We start from the raw sequence: 20149 nt of genomic DNA on the forward strand, positions 1-20149 counted from the left end.
GGGAGAGCCTTTCTGCCCCCGTCGTGGGGGATGAACAAGGGAGTGGGAGGGGAGTCCCCTTACCCACTGGGTCCATTCAGGCCAGAGGGCCCCTCCGAGGCCACACTGGGGAGTTTCTGGGGCACCCGTCCGGGGCAGCACCAGACCGTGGCCCCCGGCTCCCCGCCTGCCCTGGCGGCACGTGCGACGGGGGCCCAGCAGCACTGGGGACGGCGCGTGCGGAACCGCCGCGTGTGGAACCGGGCGGCCTGACCCAGGGCAGTCACCGCCACGGCATCTCTTTAAGCAGCTGGGCCCGGAGCCCCACGCAGGTGACGGCGGAGGTTCCGAGAGCTTCGATGCCTCCCCTTGGCGCCTGGCGGGAAGGCTCTGGCGCGAGAGTCCTGATCCTGGAGAGGTTGCGCGGACAGAGGTTAGCAGGGACGCCCTGGGGGCGAGGCTACCGACGCAGAGCGCCAAGGCCTCAATTCAGGCGGGCCGTGCCCGAAAGCCTCTGCCCCGGCACACGGCCATCAGCTCCGGCAAGGTCTCTACCAGCGCTGGCCCTGGCCTCACGGCTGGCCTTTGCCCGCCCTCCTGGCTCAGCCGCCACCAGAGGGCGCTCGGCCCGGGCCTCTAGCCGAGCTGCGCGCCCAGCGGAAGGCCCTCTCTGGAGACCCCTCTTCCCAGGAAGCCAGGGTGTCTGGACAGCACGTGGCCTGGGAGCCAGGCCACCAGCCCCGGTCAGACGGGGTGGCCGGGGTCTCGGGGGGCGGCGCCAGTCCCTCCGGCCGAAGCTGGTCGCCGCCCTAAGGGCCCGCCGCGGTCGCACGCCTTCTTCTCTCGGGGACCCCCGGGGGTGGAGGTCACCCCACCTACCGCAAGCCCCTCCCCCCGCCCCGGCCCGGAGCGCTTCGGGGAGCCACGCCCATGCCGCGTCCCCCGCTGTCGTGCCCACGGAACAGATGTGTTCACCGAGTCCACCCCACCTCCCTCGCGCCCGGCTCCAGGCTGAGCCACGCGGTCCGTCCTTGGGGCCCCCCCAGCCCAAGGTCGCTGCGGGGTCGGGGGTGGGCGGCCCCGCCCCGTCAGAGCGCCGCGGGCCCCAGGAGGAGCTGGAGCTGCACGCTGGACGTGAACCGGCGGCTGGGCCGGCCCAGGCTGCAGTGCAGGGTGGTCCGGAAAGTGTTCCTGGCGCGCTTGGGGAAGATGATGGTGGTGCTGCGGAAGTGCAGGGCGCGGGGCCGCGGCTCCAGGGTCAGCTGGCTGCGGTAGTTGCGCCACGTGCAGTTGGGCGCCGCCACGATGGTCTCGCTGTAGGCCGTGACCGTGGGCACGGGCGCGTAGAAGACATTGTCCCGGAAGTGCCTCTCGGAGGCGTACTTGACCTCGGAGTTGCAGCTGGGGCGGGCGGGAGAGGCAGGGTGAGCCCGGGACGGGGGCGGGCCCATCACCCCGGGCCCCCCCTCCCCCGGCTCCCCCGCCCCCCCGCCCCCGCGCGGTCCAGGGCCGGGAGCTCCGTGAACCGGACCCTCCAACACCACCGGGCTCTTCCCAGATGTCGAGGCCACAGGCCAAAGAAGGGCAGAGGGGGCTTGCCAGCTTGGAGAAAGGGCTGGAAAGAGGTGGGACCGCTCAGTGCAACAGGTGATCCCGATTGGATGCCGGGTTGGGCTAAAAGTATGCCCTGAGAGGACATTTGGGGACAATGGATGAAACGTGACTGTGCAGGGAGGAGGAGGGCGGTGGGGTTCTGCCCTCGACCGAGCTGAGCTTGACGGCCTTCTGTCACTACGTGAGAGGATGGCCCTGTTCTTAGGAAGGGCACGGGGAGAGTTTGCAGATGTCCGAGCAAACGGGCCAAAATGCAAACCAGTGAATCCGTTTAACAGAGCACACGGGGGCTCCTTGTCCCCTCTCTGCAACTTTTCTGAAAGTTGGAAGTGACATCAAAATAAGTTTCCCCCAAAGCAGCCTCAGCACCCCCTAGATGAGCGACCCCCCTCCCTACGAGTGACCAGCAGCCCCTGTCAGTGGCCCATAGCCCCTGCTTCCAGAACTCCCAGAACCAAACTGGAAGCAAAAGTCACCCAAGGGTGGGGATTTTAAGCCTCGTCCCCCACCCCACCCCTACAGGTGATCGGCTCCCCTCGATCCTCACCGCACCCCCACAGATGAGCCCCCCACCCCCACCACACCCCCACAGATAAACTCCCCACCCCCCACTGCACCCCCACAGATAAGCCCATCCCCCACCACACCCCCCACAGATGATAAGCCCCCATCCCCCACCACACCCCCCCAGATAAGCCCCCTGTCCCCCACCACACCCCCACAAGCTCCCCATTCCCCACTGCACCCCCACAGATGATAAGCCCCCCGTCCCCCACCACACCCCCATAGATGATCAGTTCCAGAAGGGAACAAGGCAGCCCTCATCCACCCTCGAGGGGGCGGCTGAAAATCTCAGTTGGCATTTAAATAACGAGGGGAGAACAAACTGTAGAGTAGAGCCATCTGTCTCCTGCGACCACATCCAGAGCTGGAGGGGCAGGAGGCAGGGTCTCCCTGGCTGGCCCAGGGTGACGTGGACAAATCCGTCTGAGAGTCCTGTGGCTATGCGGGCGAGACCCATGGCCCCTGGACTCCACCTTCTGGAACGCTGAGCCTCAGAAGCCCTCTTAGGAGGGCAAATCCGTGGAGGAAAGCTCCCGCCGGGGTCACCTAACCCAGATGTCCTGCACGTGGGACACCCCTAAGCCACGTGCAGTGCAAGGACTCCTGAGTAGACAAAGGAGAGCTACGGTCCCAGGAACACAGAGGAAGCCCGCGTCCACGTGACCCCTGGGGCAGCCTGTGCTGAAAAGGGGGTCCCACGTTGCCTGCGTGGTTCAGTCACAGATACCAGAGAAATCCGGCAGGACGGGAGGAGGGAGGGAGGGAGGCACGTTGGGCGTGTGAGTGTTGGCCACGGTGCAAACATTCTGGAAGGTTGGATTAAAATAAAATCAGCCAGACTTGGGGAGAAGGGTGGTGGGGATGTGGCCGGATGCAGACCTGGAGCACAGGGGACAGAGAAGGGACCCTCGGGTCACAGTCTCTTAGAATCAGTTCATCTGTGGCCACGTACATGGTCTTGCCTCCTCAGGGAGCAGCGCTCAGAGTTGGGGGGAGCCTACTGGGCCCGCAGGCCGGTCCCCGCACCCTAGATGGCACCTGCCGCGCCCCCACCCCGCCCAGCAGCCCCACTCACCGGATCTCGTGCGTGGGCTCCGGGTGCACCTCAATGCTCTCCCCGAAGGACACAGGCAGCATCCGGGGCCTCATCTCGAGCGCTGGGGAACTCGGGGGCAGGGCCGGGGGCTGCGGGGAGAGCCACGGACACGGGGTTACGCAGCCCTTTGGGACTGTGGCCTCAGCCCCCCACTGGGCACAAGGGGGCCGCCCCAGCCCCGGGTCGGTCCAGAAGCCTGCCCTGTGGGGTCCCTGGCATGGCCCACGGCTCCCCACCCACCAGCCTGCCCCCCCCCCCACCGGTTCCCAGACACGTACACGTAGGGATGTGGGAAGGGCCTCTTTCTGCAACCCCCAGCTCACACCACACGGGAGGGGTCTGAGCTCAGGGCCCCGCAGGCCGCCCTCTGATGACGCCGTAGCTGGGAGCTCGTGAGACGCTGAAACCGGGTGGTCCTCGCTCCTGACCCTGCCTAGCGCAGCCCGAGGCTGAGGGCAGCACCCGCCCCCTGCTCCCCGGGGCTGTGATACATCTGCTGGGAGGGACAAGCAGGTGGGAACATCCTCAGGAAGTGGCTGAAACCTGACTCATAAAGGACCAGGAGCCGCTCCCCCTAGGACCTTCTAAGGTAGCTCACGGCGGTCCCCTCGGGGCTCGGCCACAACCTCAAGCCATACTTCACCCCATTCCTTAGGTCAGAGACGTTGGGACCCCGGCTGTGGGGGGGGGGGGCCTGGAGCCGGGGTCTGCACATGTCCGCACGCCAGCACTCAGCCCTCTCTCCTCCCTCGTTTACTTCCCAGCGTGGCCAGCGAGGCTCAAACACCAGCCCGGCCATGAGCGAGCTGCAGCCCTCTGCCGTCCCCCTGTGTGCGGGCAGCCACGCTTCCCAGCCCCCTGTGGGGGAGGGGCGCACACAGGTGCCTGTGACACGTGTCACCTCCGGGCCCGGGATGTCACGCCAGCGTGAGGGCCTCTGCGGCCCACCTTGCCTTCTGGCGGAAGGCTCGAGATGGAGGCCGTGTCGCCTGAGACCCCCCAGTTCCTCTGAAAGGCAGACCACCGGGGTCTCGACATCACGGTCAGCCCGCGATGAACACGGAGGGACGGCCAGAAGGAAACCCCTGCCGTCTGGGTACCACTGCACATTCGGGGACGTTTGTTACACAGCATTACCCGGTGTAAGTAGCCCAGGCCGTGTAGCCGTCGTCCCCACGCCAGGCCACCCCCCGGCCCGCGTCTGCTCTAACTCCACGGGCCCACGCCGAGACACGGCTGTGGGTCTTTCCTTCGGCTCACGTACTGAGCGCCTATGTGCTGTCCTGGGGTCGGCGCTGTGCTGCCACGGTGAACAGAGGATCCAGTGTCCTTGCTCCTGTGGGGCTCGCCGCCTGGATCCTCCTCTAGTCTGCAAACGGTCCCCCAAGCAGGCTAACATCCCAACTGTGGTGAGGGCTGCAGTCACTGGGGCTCCGAGGGCCCCGGGAAGAGGGGGCATTGACCATCGGGAGATCGAGGAGGGCTTCCCTGCAGAAGTGACCCCCCTGACATGGGATCTCAAGGACGAAGCGGAGTTGAACCCCGGCCCCACGGGTCGCGTGTCCTGGGACCCAGCCCCGCACAGCGCCCGACACCAGCACACCTCCTGCCCCGCTCCGCCTGCTGGGACCCACCGGGGAGGGGGACGGGGGGAGCCGAGTCCCCCGGGTGCCCGTCCGTCGCTGCCCAGTCCCCGGCCCCTGCCGTGTCCCCTTTCCACCTGCACTCTGAACGGGCTCAGTCTTCAGAACTGACTCGCCTTCCTTTTCGCTCCAACGCCTGCCGGAGCCCCGCCCGAGGCGGGTCTGTCCTCGAAGCCTAGGGTCACGTGTAAATCACGTGCCTACACCTGACCCACTCGGAGGGAGCTTTTCAGTGCCCCTCCTAAAACCCCCACGCTCTGGGGTCGCTGCTCTTGGGCTGCCCTGCCCACGGCGGTGGCCGCTTAGCTGCATGGGGTGACCAAATCCCGTTCCTCGGTCGCCCTGGCTGCACTACGAGTGCTCACAGGCACAGGCGGTCGTGGTCCGTTGCAGATCTAGAACATTCTCCCTACGGCAGGACGCTCTCTTGGACCATACCGTTCTAAAGGGTATTCGTTTACCTACTGTTTGGCGGGACCTCGTACACAGGAGTGAGGGCTCAGCCCGCAGGCCAGCCCCCGCCCCTACGGGGGACAAGACGGGACCGACTTGAGATTTCCTGTTCCGTCCCCCCCGCCCAGGTCCTCCCGGCCCTCGCCTGGATGAGGATAAGTCACAGCGGCCGGCCGATGCTTTCCGAGCTCTGGGCGCTCTCCATGGGTTCGCTCATCCACAGGAGAGCTACGTTGGACCCCCATTTTATAGATGCTGAAACAGAGGCCCAGAGTGACGAACTTGCTCGAGGCCATACAGCCAGGAAGAGGCAGAACGAGGGTCCGAACCCTGGGGTCTGGCTCCACGGTCCACGATCTCACTCCTGCTCCCGGGCTCTCTCTCTCACCCGCGGGACCGGCACCGGGGCCCCAGGACCTGCCCTGTGACGACGCTCAGAGCAGGCTTTGCCCTTCGCACACAGGATCAGGGCACTTCCTGCACCGGCCTCCGCCCACGTGTCCCTCGGCCACGCTCCCGCTGCCTCTGTGCCTCGGTTCGTGCTGCTTCCTGCACTGGGAATGTCTTTCTGGTTCCTTCTCGCTTAGTCCGGTGCGGCTCAACCCAGGCATCACCTCCCTGCCTCCCCACACCCTCTCTGGGGTCCCTGGGGCTCCCATCTGCTGCCTCCGTTGCCGTGACCCCTTTGCGTGTCTGTCACCCCCAGGCCGGGGGCTCTGTAAGGTTCGGGACCCGAGGGGCTGTCTAACCCAGGGCTGGGCACCCCCCGGCGCCTGTGCCATTGAGAATTGAGAACTCACACGTGCCAAGAAGCCCCGCTGACTTGTTAGCCCCAAGGCCAGGTCCAAGCCTGTGCGGTATCCGCCTGTGGACAGGGTACTCGAAGCCCCTCCCCGGCCCACCACACTGTTCCAGAGTGCCCCATGCCTCGCTGGCATTTACAGAGTGAGCGGCCCACAAAGGGCCAACGTCTGCCCCTTCCTGGGCACGGCGGGTGGAGTAACGCCCCAGAGATGCGCATGCCCTAATTTACCCGAGGACTGTGATGTGCTAAGGTCAGGGGGCCTGAGATGGGGAGGGGCCCCTGGGCTACCTGGTGGCCCGGTGTGATGGCAGGGGGGGTGTCCTCACCCGAGAGAGGCAGGGGGCCGGAGTCAGATTGCAAATGCTGCACTGTTGCCTCAGGATGGGGGGAAGGGGCCGCCAGCCAAGGGATTCAGGCAGCCTCTGGAAGGTGAAAAAGACAAGGAACAATTCTCCCCTGGGCCCTTCCAGAAAGGAACGGAACCAGTCCTCGATTTTAGCCCGTAAGACCCACTGCAGACGTCTGAATTTTTGGAACCGTGAAGGAACACATTTCAGTTGCTATAAGCCCCCACGCGGCCGTCTGTCACGGCAGCAACCGGAAGCCGATACCCCTCGTGACTCGGGGCAGACAACCCCCCTCTCTGGCCAGCGGCCTCCTGGTGCCTGAAGTGGGTGACAGGTCGCAGTGAGGCCTGAGTCCAAGCACGGACTCAGTGCCTGGCACCGAGTGAGCGCTGTTTAAAAACTGGCTGTATCAGGAGTCCTCCCTCACATGAAGGTTCGGGCTGGGGAGTCCTCCCTGGACACGGGCACAAGCCACACCCTTGTGAGCTCTGAGACGACGTTGCTTCTACCTTCCAGACTGAATTCAAAGGGGGAGGGGGCAGTGACGAGATTCGAGGCACTTCTGGTATCCTCCCTGGCTCAACTGGTTGAGCCAACTGACCCAGCTCTGAAACGCCGTTGACTTGATGCTTTTAAAAAGAATGCTCTCTCCCCAAAGGCATCGTCTACAGACTGGCGTATTCGCAAAGGTGTACGCGTGTCTGCTGAGCACCCGCTGTCTGCTGAGCACCTACAGTGGGCCGAACGCCTACCGGGTGCCGGACCCGGTGTGGGTTGGATGCGGCACAGCGCCTCTCAGGGCGCCTCTTGTTCAAGAGCGGATGGATGACACGCGGCCACAGAAGAAAACGGAAGATGAGGCAGGCGTGTGAGGGGATGGGAACACGGGCGCTAAGGTTTCTGGAGGGGTTTCTTCTGTCCAGGTCAGTGGAAGGACTGGAAACAGAGTGAGGAAGCCTGAGGCTGGTTTTAATCACCCCACGCTGCTCTCCCCACCCCTCCCCTACGAGTGGGAGTGGGAAAGACTCACTCCCAAGCTGGGGAGCAGGGAAGACAGCTCGGCGAGGCAGGGCCTTCGACGCGCTCTCGGGGCGGACCAGTTCCATCCCCCTGGGGTCGACCCAGGATAAAGAAACCTGCCGGACCTTCTGGTACCTCCCCGAGCGCCCCGCGAGAGCAGCCCCGTTCCGGCCGGATCTCGCTCCCCGACTGGCTGCCAGGAGAGGAGACAAGGCTCACTTCACAGGCTGGGCGGGGAGGCTGGAGCTCTGGGCACGGTTTTCCAAAGGGCCCCAGTGGAAAAACATCTAAAACCGACCCAAACTGGACGTGCTGCACAAGAGGTCGGAGAAGCCAGCGAGAACCCAGACACGGGCTGGCATCCAGCGGGCCTGGGTGGCCAGACGGCTCCAGAAGTCACCGCCGAGGCCCCAGGACAGCCCCGCGGGGCTCCAGGGACAGACACGAAGGGAAGACAGCGGCAGCCCGCAGCACTTGGCCTCCCCGGCCGCCACCGGCCTGTCCGGAAGCTCAAAGCTGAGTCTTTCTGGATGCAGGGTTATGGGAACAGCAAAATGGCAACGCCAGCCAGCCCCGCGGAATCCGGCCAGCCTGGAGCGGGGGCAAGGAAAGCAAGTCTCACGGCCAAGGAAGCACGCCGCTGGCCCCAGAAGGCTCCTCAGAGACCGGGTCACATTCTGCTGAGAGTCACTGGGCGTGGGGGACGGGGAGAGGCTGGGGGAGGGGTGGGCCCGCGGCCGCTGCGCCTGCTCGACCAGCCGTGGGCCTACCTGGAGCAAAGGAAGCCCCCAGGCAGCCCACCGCCCTCACCCGCCCCCCAGATCTTTCCCCCCGGAAGCCTGGATTCTTGTTCTACCCTGAAGAGGACCCACTGGGAGCCCCTCAGCCGGATGCTGTCTGTGCCTCAGTCTGTCCACCTATAAAATGAGGCTGTGCCATTTGTGAGGCCTACACCACGGGGCTGGCCAGGGACCTGGCGGGATTCAGGTCCCTTTGCGGCTCTGGGAGGCAGGGGAGGACCGAGTGAGTCCCATGCAGGATGAGACGGGACCAGCCCAGACCCCCTGGATGCTACCCCCTGCACCCCGGCGGATGGATGGAGGGCACAGCTGGTCCAGCCCCCAGCTGGGAGGCCCCCGCTGTAGCCTGGGGAGCAGGCTGGCCCTCTGGTCTCCCGGGCAGGTGGCGGGTGGGGGGACCAGGGCGGGCCTCAGAGGGAGCAGGAGCAGGGGGCCCCACCTGCCTCAGCCTGTGACTCACGCGCCCTCCCCGGGAGCGGCCGGGGCGAGGGCAAACGCTCGCTGGCCCAGGTACGGACGCACCCGGGGGCTTTGGGGCACGCCCCTCCTGGCTGCCCTACAGCCACGGCCCACGGCACCGCCAAGAAAGATAACTGCTGGGTTGTGAGAGCTCGGTGCCACGCGGCGACAGCCCAGCCCGACCGGGGGTCCCGGCCCGGCTGCCAGGGACACGCAGGGACAGCTCAGCGGTGCTGGTGCCCGGCCCCGGGTGACGCCCGGCGGCCACGAGCTTTCGGTTCCATCGGGGAGCTACAAGCCCCACCAGTGGAGCACGTGTGACAGCAGGAGGGGTCCAGGGCCCCCCCGCTGCTCCTGGAGAGAGAGGGACCACCAGGGATATCCCCCCTCCTCGGCCGGTGACAGGGGGAGACGTGTCCTCGCCAAAGCAACAGCTAAAACGGCCCGGTGTCCGGGTCACTGACCTCAACGGCCTGTGATGGCTTTCGTTGCTATTCGAAATAAACCTGATCGTCTTCGGTGTGCATTTGGGATTTGCTGCCCTTGAACCTTCACCCATGAGGGCAGTGATCCAAGAAGGAGACATTCAGGGGTTCTCACGCTCCTTAGGAAAGGCCTCGGGCAACGTGGCAAACCCCAGGACAGTTGAGGAGGGGGTTCCTTGGGCTCACTGCCCTTCTGCCACATGGCACAAGAGAGGAGCTGGACGGGCCTGGCTGGGGGAGCCCAGGAGACCCCGAACGGAGCAGAGCACTCCCTGGAGAGTCAGGAAGCGTCATGGGCCCAGCGCAGACCCCCACAGGCCCGGGGTCTGATACCCAAAGCAGCAACACTAAGCAAACACAAACAGCAGGCTGGAGGCAGGGCTCAAGGCCCAGCCTGCACTGGGACAGCCGGCCAGACCCGAGCCAGCAGGAGGGTGGGTGGCAGGTTGGCTTGTGACCCCCACAAAGTATGTGACCTATTTGGAAAATAGGGTCTTTGCAAATACGATCAAGTTAAGATGAGCTCCTCCTCCGGGACAAGGCCGGGCCCCAAATCCAGTGACGGGTGTCCTCGTATGAGGAAAACCACGGGACGCACACATAGGGCGGACAGCCACGTGGAGACGAGCCGGCCACCGCCGAAAGCTAGGACAGACGCATGAGAGCGGCCCGCCCCCGGAGCCTTTGGAGGGAGTGTGGCCCGGCTGACACCTGCCTTCGGACCTCTGGCTCCGGAACTGCGAGAGGGAATGGCTGTCGTTTTGAGCCCCGGGCTATGACTTGGCCACACGGGCCCAGGAAGCCAGCACAGGCACCCGAAGGTTCTGCCGGCCAGCGAAAGCCATTTGTCCCCAGAAGGTGCTCCCTGCTGGCCCCCCTCCCCTCCGGAGCGCCTGGGGGGGTGTAGGCTGTTTTGTCTCCTTTTCAGACGAAAGCTAGAGAGAGCCTCTCACACAGGTGGGCCTGCCGCTGAGGCTGAGGCGAGGGGACCTTGCCAGAGGCCGATTCATCCCGGGTTAAGCAGACAGGGGCTGAACAGAGGCCCCAGTGTTTCTGGCTCTTCCTCCCCTCCCTCCTCCCAACCTCCCTTTCTGCAGATGGACTCCTCCCACCTTGGCCTCACACACCTGGCCCTCTTCCACCTGGGTTTGTTCACACCGTCACTAGTCGGGGACACACCCATGAGCCCGCAAGGGGGCCGTGGGGACTGACCTCTGTCTCAGTTCATCTGTCCATCCATCCATCCATCTGTACACTTGTTAATCTGTCCATTTGTCCATCTGTCCATCCATCCATCCAACCATCCATCCATCCATTTATCTGTCCATCTGTCCATCCATCCGTCCATCCATCCATCCATCCAACCAACCATCCATCCTTTTATCCATCCATCCATCCATCCAACCATCCATCCATCTGTCCATCCATCCATCTGTCCATCCATCCATCTGTCCATCCATCCATCCATCCAACCATCCATCCATCCATCCATTTATCCGTCCATCCGTCCATCCATCCGTCCATCCATCCAACCATCCATTTATCCGTCCATCCGTCCATCCATCCAACCATCCATCCATCCATTCATCCATTTATTCATCCATCCATCTGTCCATCCATCCATCCATCCATTTATCCGTCCATCCATCCAACCATCCATTTATCCGTCCATCCGTCCATCCATCCATCCATCCATCCATCCAACCATCCATTTATCCGTCCATCTGTCCATCCATCCGTCCATCCATCCATCCATCCATCCGTCCATCCATCCAACCATCCATTTATCCGTCCATCCGTCCATCCATCCGTCCATCCATCCAACCATCCGTGCAAGCATTCATTCGTCTGTCCATCTGTCTTTCCACCCTTCCATCCTTCCCAACCCCGGGCACAAACCCCCTAAATCCCTGCCTCCCTCCGTTATCCTTGGTTTCACCATCACGGTCCAGAAACAGAAATGAGAAGAGCCAGGACTCCTGGAGGCACGGAGGGAGGGGTGCCAGCCACCATCCTGAGGCGGCTGTGACCATGGGTGTTCTCCAAGGGCTGGGCAGTCCCGGGAAGCTTCCCGGGTGGGGCGCAGAACCTCGCTCCCAACCTCTGGTTCTGCCTACATCTGGCCCCCAGGGCTCCCTTCAGAGTCTGGTCCAGGGAACCAGAACCTCATCCTTAGGGAAATCCTCAGGCGTGCCACTCAGAAGTACAATCGACGTAGAAGCGGAGTCGGGAGATGGGATGGGGCGCCAGGAGCCATGCGTGAAGGAGCCCAGGGCAGGAGAACCCTATCCGACCGAGTAGGAAACAGCCCCGACCTGTCGCCTCCTGTCACCACTACACGACGGGCCGGGTCCCTCATGCGCCACAGACTCGCGACCTGTCCACATCTCACTCACCCCAGTGGCGGCTGTTCTCTCAAATGTGCACCCACAGAGCAAGGCCCGAGACCCCAGATGCTGTCTGTGGCCTCCCTGAGGGCATGGGCTTTTCAGGGCTGGTTCCCTGAACCCCCCACCGTGTTCACGGGATGGGGGGAGACGGCGTCTGATGCACAGCCCCCCTCACCCCCACAGACAGCTCGTCTCGATCCCCACAGCTCAGCCGGGCAGGCCGGGCAGGAGGGACAGAGGACATGGGGTGTCTGCCCCACCTCGGGCTGGAGGCCCAGGCGCCGGGAGTTCGAGGGAAGCATGGACGGATGGCCTGTGTCTTGCTCACGCGGGGTCCCTTGCCTGGCCTGGCTCAATCATCTGCCGGATGAGAGCAGCTGACGGGCGAGCCCTCCGGCCCACAGGCAGCCCTGGCCGTCCCCGTGTCCTGCAGGAGAGCAGGGCACCCGCGTGGGGGCAAGTCCCACACGGATCCTATTCCTCAGGGCATAGGATCTAGGCAGTCAAGTCTGATTTGGGTTTCTAATTTGAGGGCTTGTGGGGGCCCGGGATGCCTTTTGAAAGATACAAATAAAAAATCACAAGCGTGTTTTTAAACGACCAGACGGAATGTTAACTTTCTGACCTCAGCTTGGCTCCCAAGTCCCTGCTCTGGCCTCCGCCAGACTTCCTCGCTGCTCCTTGAATGCGCCTATCTTGTTCCCACCTCAGGACCTTTGCACGTGCCGTCCTCCCAGACTGGCACACACTTCATCCCCGTGACCACAGAGTCCACGCCCTCATTTTTTTTTCTGGTTTCTGTTCACCATCACTTTCCTGACCACCCCGTCTATGGTACTGCACCCTTACCCAACCTTTTGCCCGAACAACACGTATCAAGCCACATGTAAGTTGGTGACTCTGTCTCGCCCACGAGAACGCCAGTTCCAGGAGGGCAGGGGCCTTGAACGTCCTGTTCGGTGCTATGTCGCCCAGGTCTCCAGAACGGCACACAACATACAGTAGGTGCTCAGGAAGTACCGGGGGGGGGGGTTGGTGAATGACCGATTCCTACACCTTTGTTTCCTTTGGCAATCACCAGAAACGTTACCATCTGCTCCAGAGAGGGAGCAGGAAAATCCCAAGGTCAAGGAGGGGTGGGGAGGTGCGTTCCCACCCAGCCTGGCCCCAGTGCCTCTGATGTCTTGGGTGAGGACAGTCTCCCAGCCAGCCGGACACCCAGCATGAATGGGCCGTTGTCCAGACGGCGAGTCCAGCCTCTTAAAACAAAGTGAAGGGTGGGGAACGGGGCCTCCCGATGAAATGAAGCGTGAGCCGACTTAACACGTGAGTCTGGCAGAAGAAGCGGGGCGACGAGGCGCTGAGGACCTCAGGGACCGGGGGGGACTGGGGCCAGCACGCGCCACCCACCCCTCCCCCACTCCCCGCTGGGACACGGGCCACCAGCGTTGGGGAAGCAGCACCGGGCACTGGGGGTCAGAATCACCCTGTGCAGAAGAGGCTGAAACCCAGACCCACGTGGCCTGGCACATGACACTGAGGGGCCACCAGAGGAAACCGGGCCCTGCTGGCCGCCTGGCCCCGCTTGCGCATTTGAAACCGTCAGCTCCGAGAGGCAGGGCGGGCTTCTGTCCCCCTCCCCAGAGATCGGCGGCCGAGATCCTGCCTACGTCCGCTCCTGGAAAGCGTCCTCGGTGCCTCATCAGCGTGCAGGGTGCTGTTAAACACCAGATTAGCAACGCTCGCGGGAGCTGACCCTGACCGGGAGCTGGGGTGCCCTGTGGGTGAGGTTGGTGGGGCCCCGGCTGCAGGCCCCGGGGCTGACAAGAGGCTGCCCGGGGCTCCCTTTGCCTCTCTTTTTATCAAAAGCAGCACCTCCAAACCCCATCGGTCCTCAAGCATTACGTTTTTTAGTGAAAATAATAAGGGTAACACACCCACACAGGTAGTTAATTAGCTACCTAGTGACGGGCAGCATAACGTAGGGTCTGAGTGTAGAGCCTCCGCATCCAAACTCCCTGGGGCTCCATCCCAGCAAGGCCACTGACCCACTGGGTGGCCTTGGGGAAGTGGCTTCAGCTTGTCCCTCTGGAAAATGGGGCTAACAAGGGCGCACGGTTCACCGGAGTATCGTGGAAACCAAGTGAGCCACAGGAAGTCGAGGGGTTAGGAGAGTTTCTGGCCTGTGGCGAGAGCTACCTAAACGTCAGATAATCATTACCTGTCCGGACATGGCCCCAGGTTTGCCTTCGAGCCAAATTAAAAGATCAGGGACAGCACGGTTCCATACCTGGGGTCTGGTTAGCAAGGAAGTGGGGGTGGGGGGAGAAAACACATAAAATGAACCAGAAGAGCCAAGACAAGTAAACCAGGCATGCTGGCCGGCCTGGCTGGCAGAGAAAGCTTCCAGAAAGCCCTCCTTAAGGAGGATTCCAGGTCGTCCAAAGAAGAAAGGGGAAGACTGGTTCCCTGTCCCTTTCCGAGCCCTGTCATGCAAGACACCTCTGCGATTTTACTCCCCAGGGTGCAACACCTCCAACCAGCTGTCCCAAGTCGGAGACCCTCTTGCAGGAAAGCTTCCCCTTCAGACAGCGGGATGGAGACATTCTACGGCCAACAGCCCGGGTCGGTCGCCTCTGTCAACCCCCAGAAGTCCTCCATGCCCCTCCCGCGCCTCCCGCCCCAGCCCAAAGTTCAAATTCACCGTGTGATTTTGGTCTCGGGCGGCGGATCCCAACCTCCGCAGCACATCAGAATCATCCGGGGAAGTTTTCAAAGTCCTGACGCTCAGGTCAGAGCCTACCCCAATCCCACGAGAACGCCTGGAGGTGGGAGGCGGGAGGTGGGCGCGGGTATTGTTTAAAGATCTCCGAGGGAGGCCCACGCCCCGCCAAGTTTGGGACCCACGGGACTAAGGAGCAAGGGAGGCACCAGCGAAATTCGCGTCATGAGGCTGGAGGCAAGGAGCGCATTCCTTTCTGCTGCTGGGAGTATTTTCAGCTGGGGGCTGGGGGGGAGGCGATCCGTGCCCTGCACCAGGCGAGCATCGCGGGGGCCCCAGAAAAGTGGAGTGGGGCTGGAGCCACGCCAGCATGCACACTTGGCAGAAAAGACCTTAAGACGCGCGGCGAGCGGGCGGGAACGGGGAAGGGCCACCGACATTGTTAGCGACCTCCCAATTTCATCTTGTCCCTCCTCCGGGCCCGGAAGGTGCCGGATCCCACCCCCTTCACTCCGGTCCGCCCGGGGCCACCCTGTCTCAGTCCGGCCGCCAGGATCCACTAAGACTCTTGGGTCTCCTGACCTGGGGTTCCGGCCTCTCCCCCCCCCCCCCCCGGGGCACGCCTCAGCTCCACGTCAACATCCCTCAACATCCAGAGAAGGAAGGGTTACCGTCCGGGGTGGGTTTAGAAATAAGAAAAAAGAAAAAGAAAAAAAGCTCTCGGGCCCGCAGCGCTGGAACAGTCGGCAGGGGACGGGGTCAGGAGCAGAAGGGACCCGGGGAACGGAGGTCTCCAACAGGCTTCAGCCTGGGGCTCCAGCCCGCCCCGCCCGGAGCCAGCTTCTTTGGGGACTCCGGGCTCGTCCCTCCCCTGCCCTTCCTCGGCCGGCGGCAAGGCCAACCACTCCGTAGGGGGGGGGGCCAGCGCCCGGGAGAGAATTCCAGGCCCCGGGGTCGGGCTGCACCACCTCCGCCTCGCGCCCCGGTCCCGCCGGGGTTGGGGTGGGGGGGGCGGGGCGCGGCACCGGCCGACCCCGGGGCCCCCTTCTGGGCCGGGCCGGGGGGTGCGGCGGGGGCCCCGGCGCGGGTTCCGGGTTCGGCGCCAAGGCGCGTGCTTACCGCTCCGGCCTCGCCGGGTCCCGGGGGCTCCGAGGGCGCGCCGGCGCCCCCCGCGCGGGCGTCCGGGACGCCGGGCGCCAGGGAGTAGAAGGGCGGGCTGGGGCTGGGGCTGGGGGGCAGCCCGGAGTCGGGGCTGTCCAGCAAGCCCTCCCGGCTCTTCTCCTTGAGGCTCTCCTCCATGCCCTGCAGATGCAGGTGGCCGACCATGTCTGGGGGGCGCGGGGCGCGGGCCCCCGGCTCCTCGGGGCGCCGCTCCACCGCGCTCCGGGGCCCGGGCCGGGCGGCGGGCCGAGGGCCGCGCGCCCGGGAACCTACGGGCAGAGCCGCGCGGGCGGCGCGTCAGGCCCGGCTCCCCGCGCCCCGGCCGCTCGGTGCGCGCCGCCTCCTGCGCCCCCGCCGCCCGGCCTCGCCTCCGCGCTCCGCCGCCGGCCCGCTCCGCACCTTCCCGGCCCGCGCCTCCTTTTCTAGGCGCCTCCTCCTCCCCTCCCCTCCCCTCCCCTCCCTTCCCCCGGCCCACCCCGCCCTCCACCACCGCCGCCGCCGGGCCGGGACCTGCACGGTTTCCGTGTGCCCCCCTCCCTGCACACCCCAGCGGTTGGGGGGGGGGCGGCCCCCGAGTCATCCCAAGGGCTGGCGGTAGTCACGTTTGATGTGGCCCCTGGGGGCCTTCTCCGGGTCGCCGAGGTCAGAGTACAAAACCTTTAGATTTGAGAAGGTCTGTAAGGTACAACCGAGGCGGTCGAGCCTTCCAGACCCGCCCTTCAGCGCCTCCCTTCCCAAAGGGAGTGCCCACCCTTCGTTTGTGGTCTACCCCTGGGGACCCGTGTGGCGGTTTTCGGGTTACCCGGTTGCCCGGGGCCACCTGGGCCTTTGGCGGTGGAAGCCTTGGGCGGACACGGGGCGGGGGCCGTCGGGGGGAGACTAGAAACCCTTCCTGGAACCCCGTCTGCATCTGTCCCTTTCCACAGTGGGCCCAAGCACATTCTGGCTCCCTGACAGGGGTCTCCCATCCCCCCCCCCCTTCCTCCCCAGGGAGAAGGGCCTGGTTCCCTCGTCTTCAGGGGACCCTCAACAGCTCCTCCCAGCTCCCAGACACTCACATTCACACAGACACCCCCACACCGCTCCCAGGGACCCGGCCTTCTGTGCTGAGAGCAGAGAGCCCAGGGGCCCACACGTGGCTTTGCAAAGGGCAGGCCTGTGGGGAAGGGGGGAAGGCGGAGGGGAGCAGAGGCAGGAGGGAAGGTGTGAACGTGTGGACCCATGTGCCGGCTCCGGGTGCCAGGGTCTGCTCGTCACCACCCTTAAAGCACGTTCCTCGGGTCAGGACTGATCAAGGCCCCCGCCGTGCCCTCAGCCTTGGGTAAGACAGCCTGGCCGTGGGGCACCCTGTTTGGGGAGGGGTTGGTGAGCACACCGGGAGGCGAAAGGGCGAGTTTAATCGGGGACACCGACGAGACCCTGCAGACAAGGAGAATCAGAGGGACCGTTTATGGCTCTGGTGTTAGGGAAGGTGGCTCTGGGGTGCCTTTTTTTTCTTAAGTTTATTTATTTATTCATCTTTGAGAGAAAGAGAGAGAGCATGAGCAGGGAAGGGGCAGAGAGAGGGGAGGACAGAGGATCTTGAAGCAGGTTCCACGCTGACATCAGAGAGGCCGATGCGGGGCTCGAACCCACAACCAGTGAGGTCACGACCTGAGCCGGAGTCAGACGCTTAACCGACGGAGCCGCCCAGGCGCCCCTCTGAGGTGACATTTTAAGATGGGATCTCAGCCACCAAGCAGTGAGCTGGAGGCAGAATTTACCTGCAGGTGCAGGAGACAGCAAGGGCCTTGGTGCCGCCGTTGGGGTAAGGTGCATTCCAGAGGGCTGGGTAGCTTCCTGAGAGTGCTGGGGACACAGAGGGCCCTGTATTCAGGTGAATTTACGATGCATTTTCACATCAACCAGGAAGCACATGGGAATGTGTGCTGCTCAAACAGAACCAACCAGAGGTTTGGACATCTGGAACATTCTGGAGAAAAAAAAACACAACTGACTCCACCCGCTTCAGATCTTTCTTCCCTGGGCCACTTGACCGGGTGTGGGGATGTCATCTCACAGGGGGCAAAAGAGGGGCGGGGCGGCTGTGCTCTCCAGAACATGCACAGGTGAAGATTCACCTTGTCCCCAAATGCCCACCCACTCAAGCCCACAGGAGAGGGCTTGCTTCACCCGCGGCCATGGCCTGGCTGCCCCAGAGAAAAGTCTTTGACGAACAACTGATTACTTCTGACTACGGAGAAGTGAATAGTGACACTCAGGCAGCCTGGTGGGGAATCAGGGTGAGGCGTGACACAGAATTTTTTTGTGTCAGTTTTGACCTTCAAACGTAAAATCGTATTTGCCCTGATTTCCACATTTGGGGCATTTCCTGAAATGTTGTGGCCTTAGCGAGGGCCTCGCTCACCTCACCCCGATCCTGGCCCCCTTTGCGCCATTCACACTCATCAGGAGTACCTTTATGACTATGCCCACCCAGGTTCCGGAAGTTTCCCTGCACCCACACACAACTTCCCCTGGAATGGGCTCCCCTGTGTGGGATAATGTTGGAGGAGCGTATACATCCAGGGGCGGGAAAAACTTGCCCACACTGCAAATGTGAAAGGCCCAATTAGTGGCCCAAACAAATGACCCCAGTGACCTTGACCTCTGACCTAATCGGACCCCCTGCTGCAGGCTGGGGCTGCCCATGGGCTGAAAGCCTGTACTGTAAGAGCTGCTGTTTCTCACGGTGCCAGATGTTCTGCAAATGTCAAAGAGGGGAGGAAAGGCCAAAATTTCCATAAGTTAGCTTGAGCCAAGGGCTCAAGGGCTCAAGGGCTCAAGGGCTCAAGGGTGGGTGGCTCTCTTGGCCGGTCTCGAGAGGAGAGGGGGCTTGTGAAGTCAGAAGAACAAGAAAGGGAGGTCTTTCGAGCTCTAAGTGCTTGCTCTGGGCCAGGTGCGGGCGGAGGCGCGGGCAGGCGGCGAGGTTTGCAGAGCCCCGGATGTGGTGCTAAGGGATTGGGACTTCATCTGCCAGGAGATGGGGGATCCGAGGAGGTTCTGAAGCAGGTTTTAGGAATGATCGGATTCAAATTGCTTTCAAAGTTCGATCAAAGACAGGAGAGGAGAGAGCCATTGGATGTTTAATGGAAAAACGTACCCAGTCCATAGAAAAGAGGTATTGGGGTACCTTACAAGGGGTCCTAAAGTGTTTGTCCCATGCTAGAGAAAAGGCAGACCCCAATACTGCACGCCTCTGGAAAGGGACACATTCATCCAGGGACTCGCGAAGTCACCTGCTGGGAACAGCGCGTGATAGGGTGACCCCAAGCTCCGGGGGCTCGCCCAGCACCCTAGCATCAAGGGGACTTTCCCAGGCCGCTTTGTGAGAGGCAAGCTCAATGCTCCGAGAAATGCCAGAGGAGGAAGGGGAGGGCACGAGAAATAAAGGCTTTTTCACTGAGAGCCGCTGGCCAGTTGTTCAAGCGGCATCGGAGAACACTCGTAAAAGCGGGGCCGTGCGGTCACGGACAGCTTACAAAGGCCCCCACGCACGTACTGTCTTGCCCTCGCACCCCGCAAACCACCCTGCCCCCCAAGAGGGATGTGGGTTCCTTCTATTTTAAAATAACGCAGATCAAGCCATAGAGGCTCAGAGAGGTTAAGTGACCTGTCAGAGGTCACACAGCTACTCACTAGAAAGCCAGACCGGAGGCTGCTATAGGATGGGCGGCGGGGGTGGGGTGGGGGTGGGGGGCAGGGAAGGCTGTCAGCGGGTCCGGACGCATCGTGAAATAGGTGAGGCAGGAGGACGGAGGGCCTAATGCCTGACGATGAGGCGTGCCTGTCACCCGCAGAGATGGTTCCAAAGCAAACAAGCCCATCTCGGGGATCGTGCCAAAGACCCCCAAAGGCCCAGGTTGGGTTGGAAACAACGACCTGACTCGTGGGACACAGCGATTGTTCACAGAGCTCTTCCCGCTCACACCCAGGAGGGTCCTCACCCCCCCCGCATAGCAGGGGGGAGGTGTGGCTGGTTAGTCTCATCAGGCTCGTGTCGCTCCCGCCATCTGGAAAGACCAGCAGAGTACGGAGTTGCATCACGTTCAGAGATGAGAAGGTGGGGAGGCTCAGAGAGGGCGACCGTCTCACTTACACTCACACAGCAGGGCCCGGACTTTAACACTTCGCAGCTGTGTGATTTGGACAATTTGCAAGGCCCTCTCTGGGCCGACGTGTCCGCATCTATAAAGCGGGGTTCAAATACAGGGACTGAATTAGGATTGAAGATGCCGGGATTAAATCTAACCGGAGTCTGCTTCTGGACACGCAGGGCTCGGGCTGGGGGCCCGGCTCTGGGGCCCGGCCAGCAGGTGCCCGTCCCCACCCGGCCCGAACGCAGAGTCAGACATTCCCCCGTGGCCAGTCTCGCCCCGGGGACTTTTTCCGCAGCACCCTCGCCCGGTGCCCTGCGGGAGCCACACACGTCCCTGCCGGGACATAGCTCCAATAATGACTCACGCCTTCATTTTTAGCATGCGTCCTCTCTGAGCCCGCGGCTCTGTCTTTGCCGGGCAGCTGCCTGTCTGGGGGTCAGAGCCCGCTTCTGGCCTCGCCGCCCGCAGGCCT

General features: G+C 63.2%; 1 protein-coding gene across 1 annotated transcript; it reads right to left on the reverse strand.

Annotated features, from left to right (window-relative positions):
* Nucleotides 1-1067: 1067 nt before the first annotated feature.
* Nucleotides 1068-15703, reverse strand: RFLNA (refilin A). Its single transcript, XM_047088392.1, has 3 exons — nt 15497-15703; nt 3233-3342; nt 1068-1380 (listed from the first exon to the last, which is right to left on the reverse strand). Exons 1-3 carry the CDS (start codon nt 15701-15703, stop codon nt 1068-1070), a joined length of 630 nt encoding a protein of 209 aa, XP_046944348.1.
* Between the last annotated feature and the right edge of the window lie 4446 nt (nt 15704-20149).

Source organism: Lynx rufus, unplaced genomic scaffold, assembly GCF_022079265.1.
Source record: "Lynx rufus isolate CCGP_SWC_20201006 ecotype Redwood Valley unplaced genomic scaffold, mLynRuf1.p SCAF_24, whole genome shotgun sequence".
Lineage (NCBI taxonomy): Eukaryota > Metazoa > Chordata > Mammalia > Carnivora > Felidae > Lynx > Lynx rufus.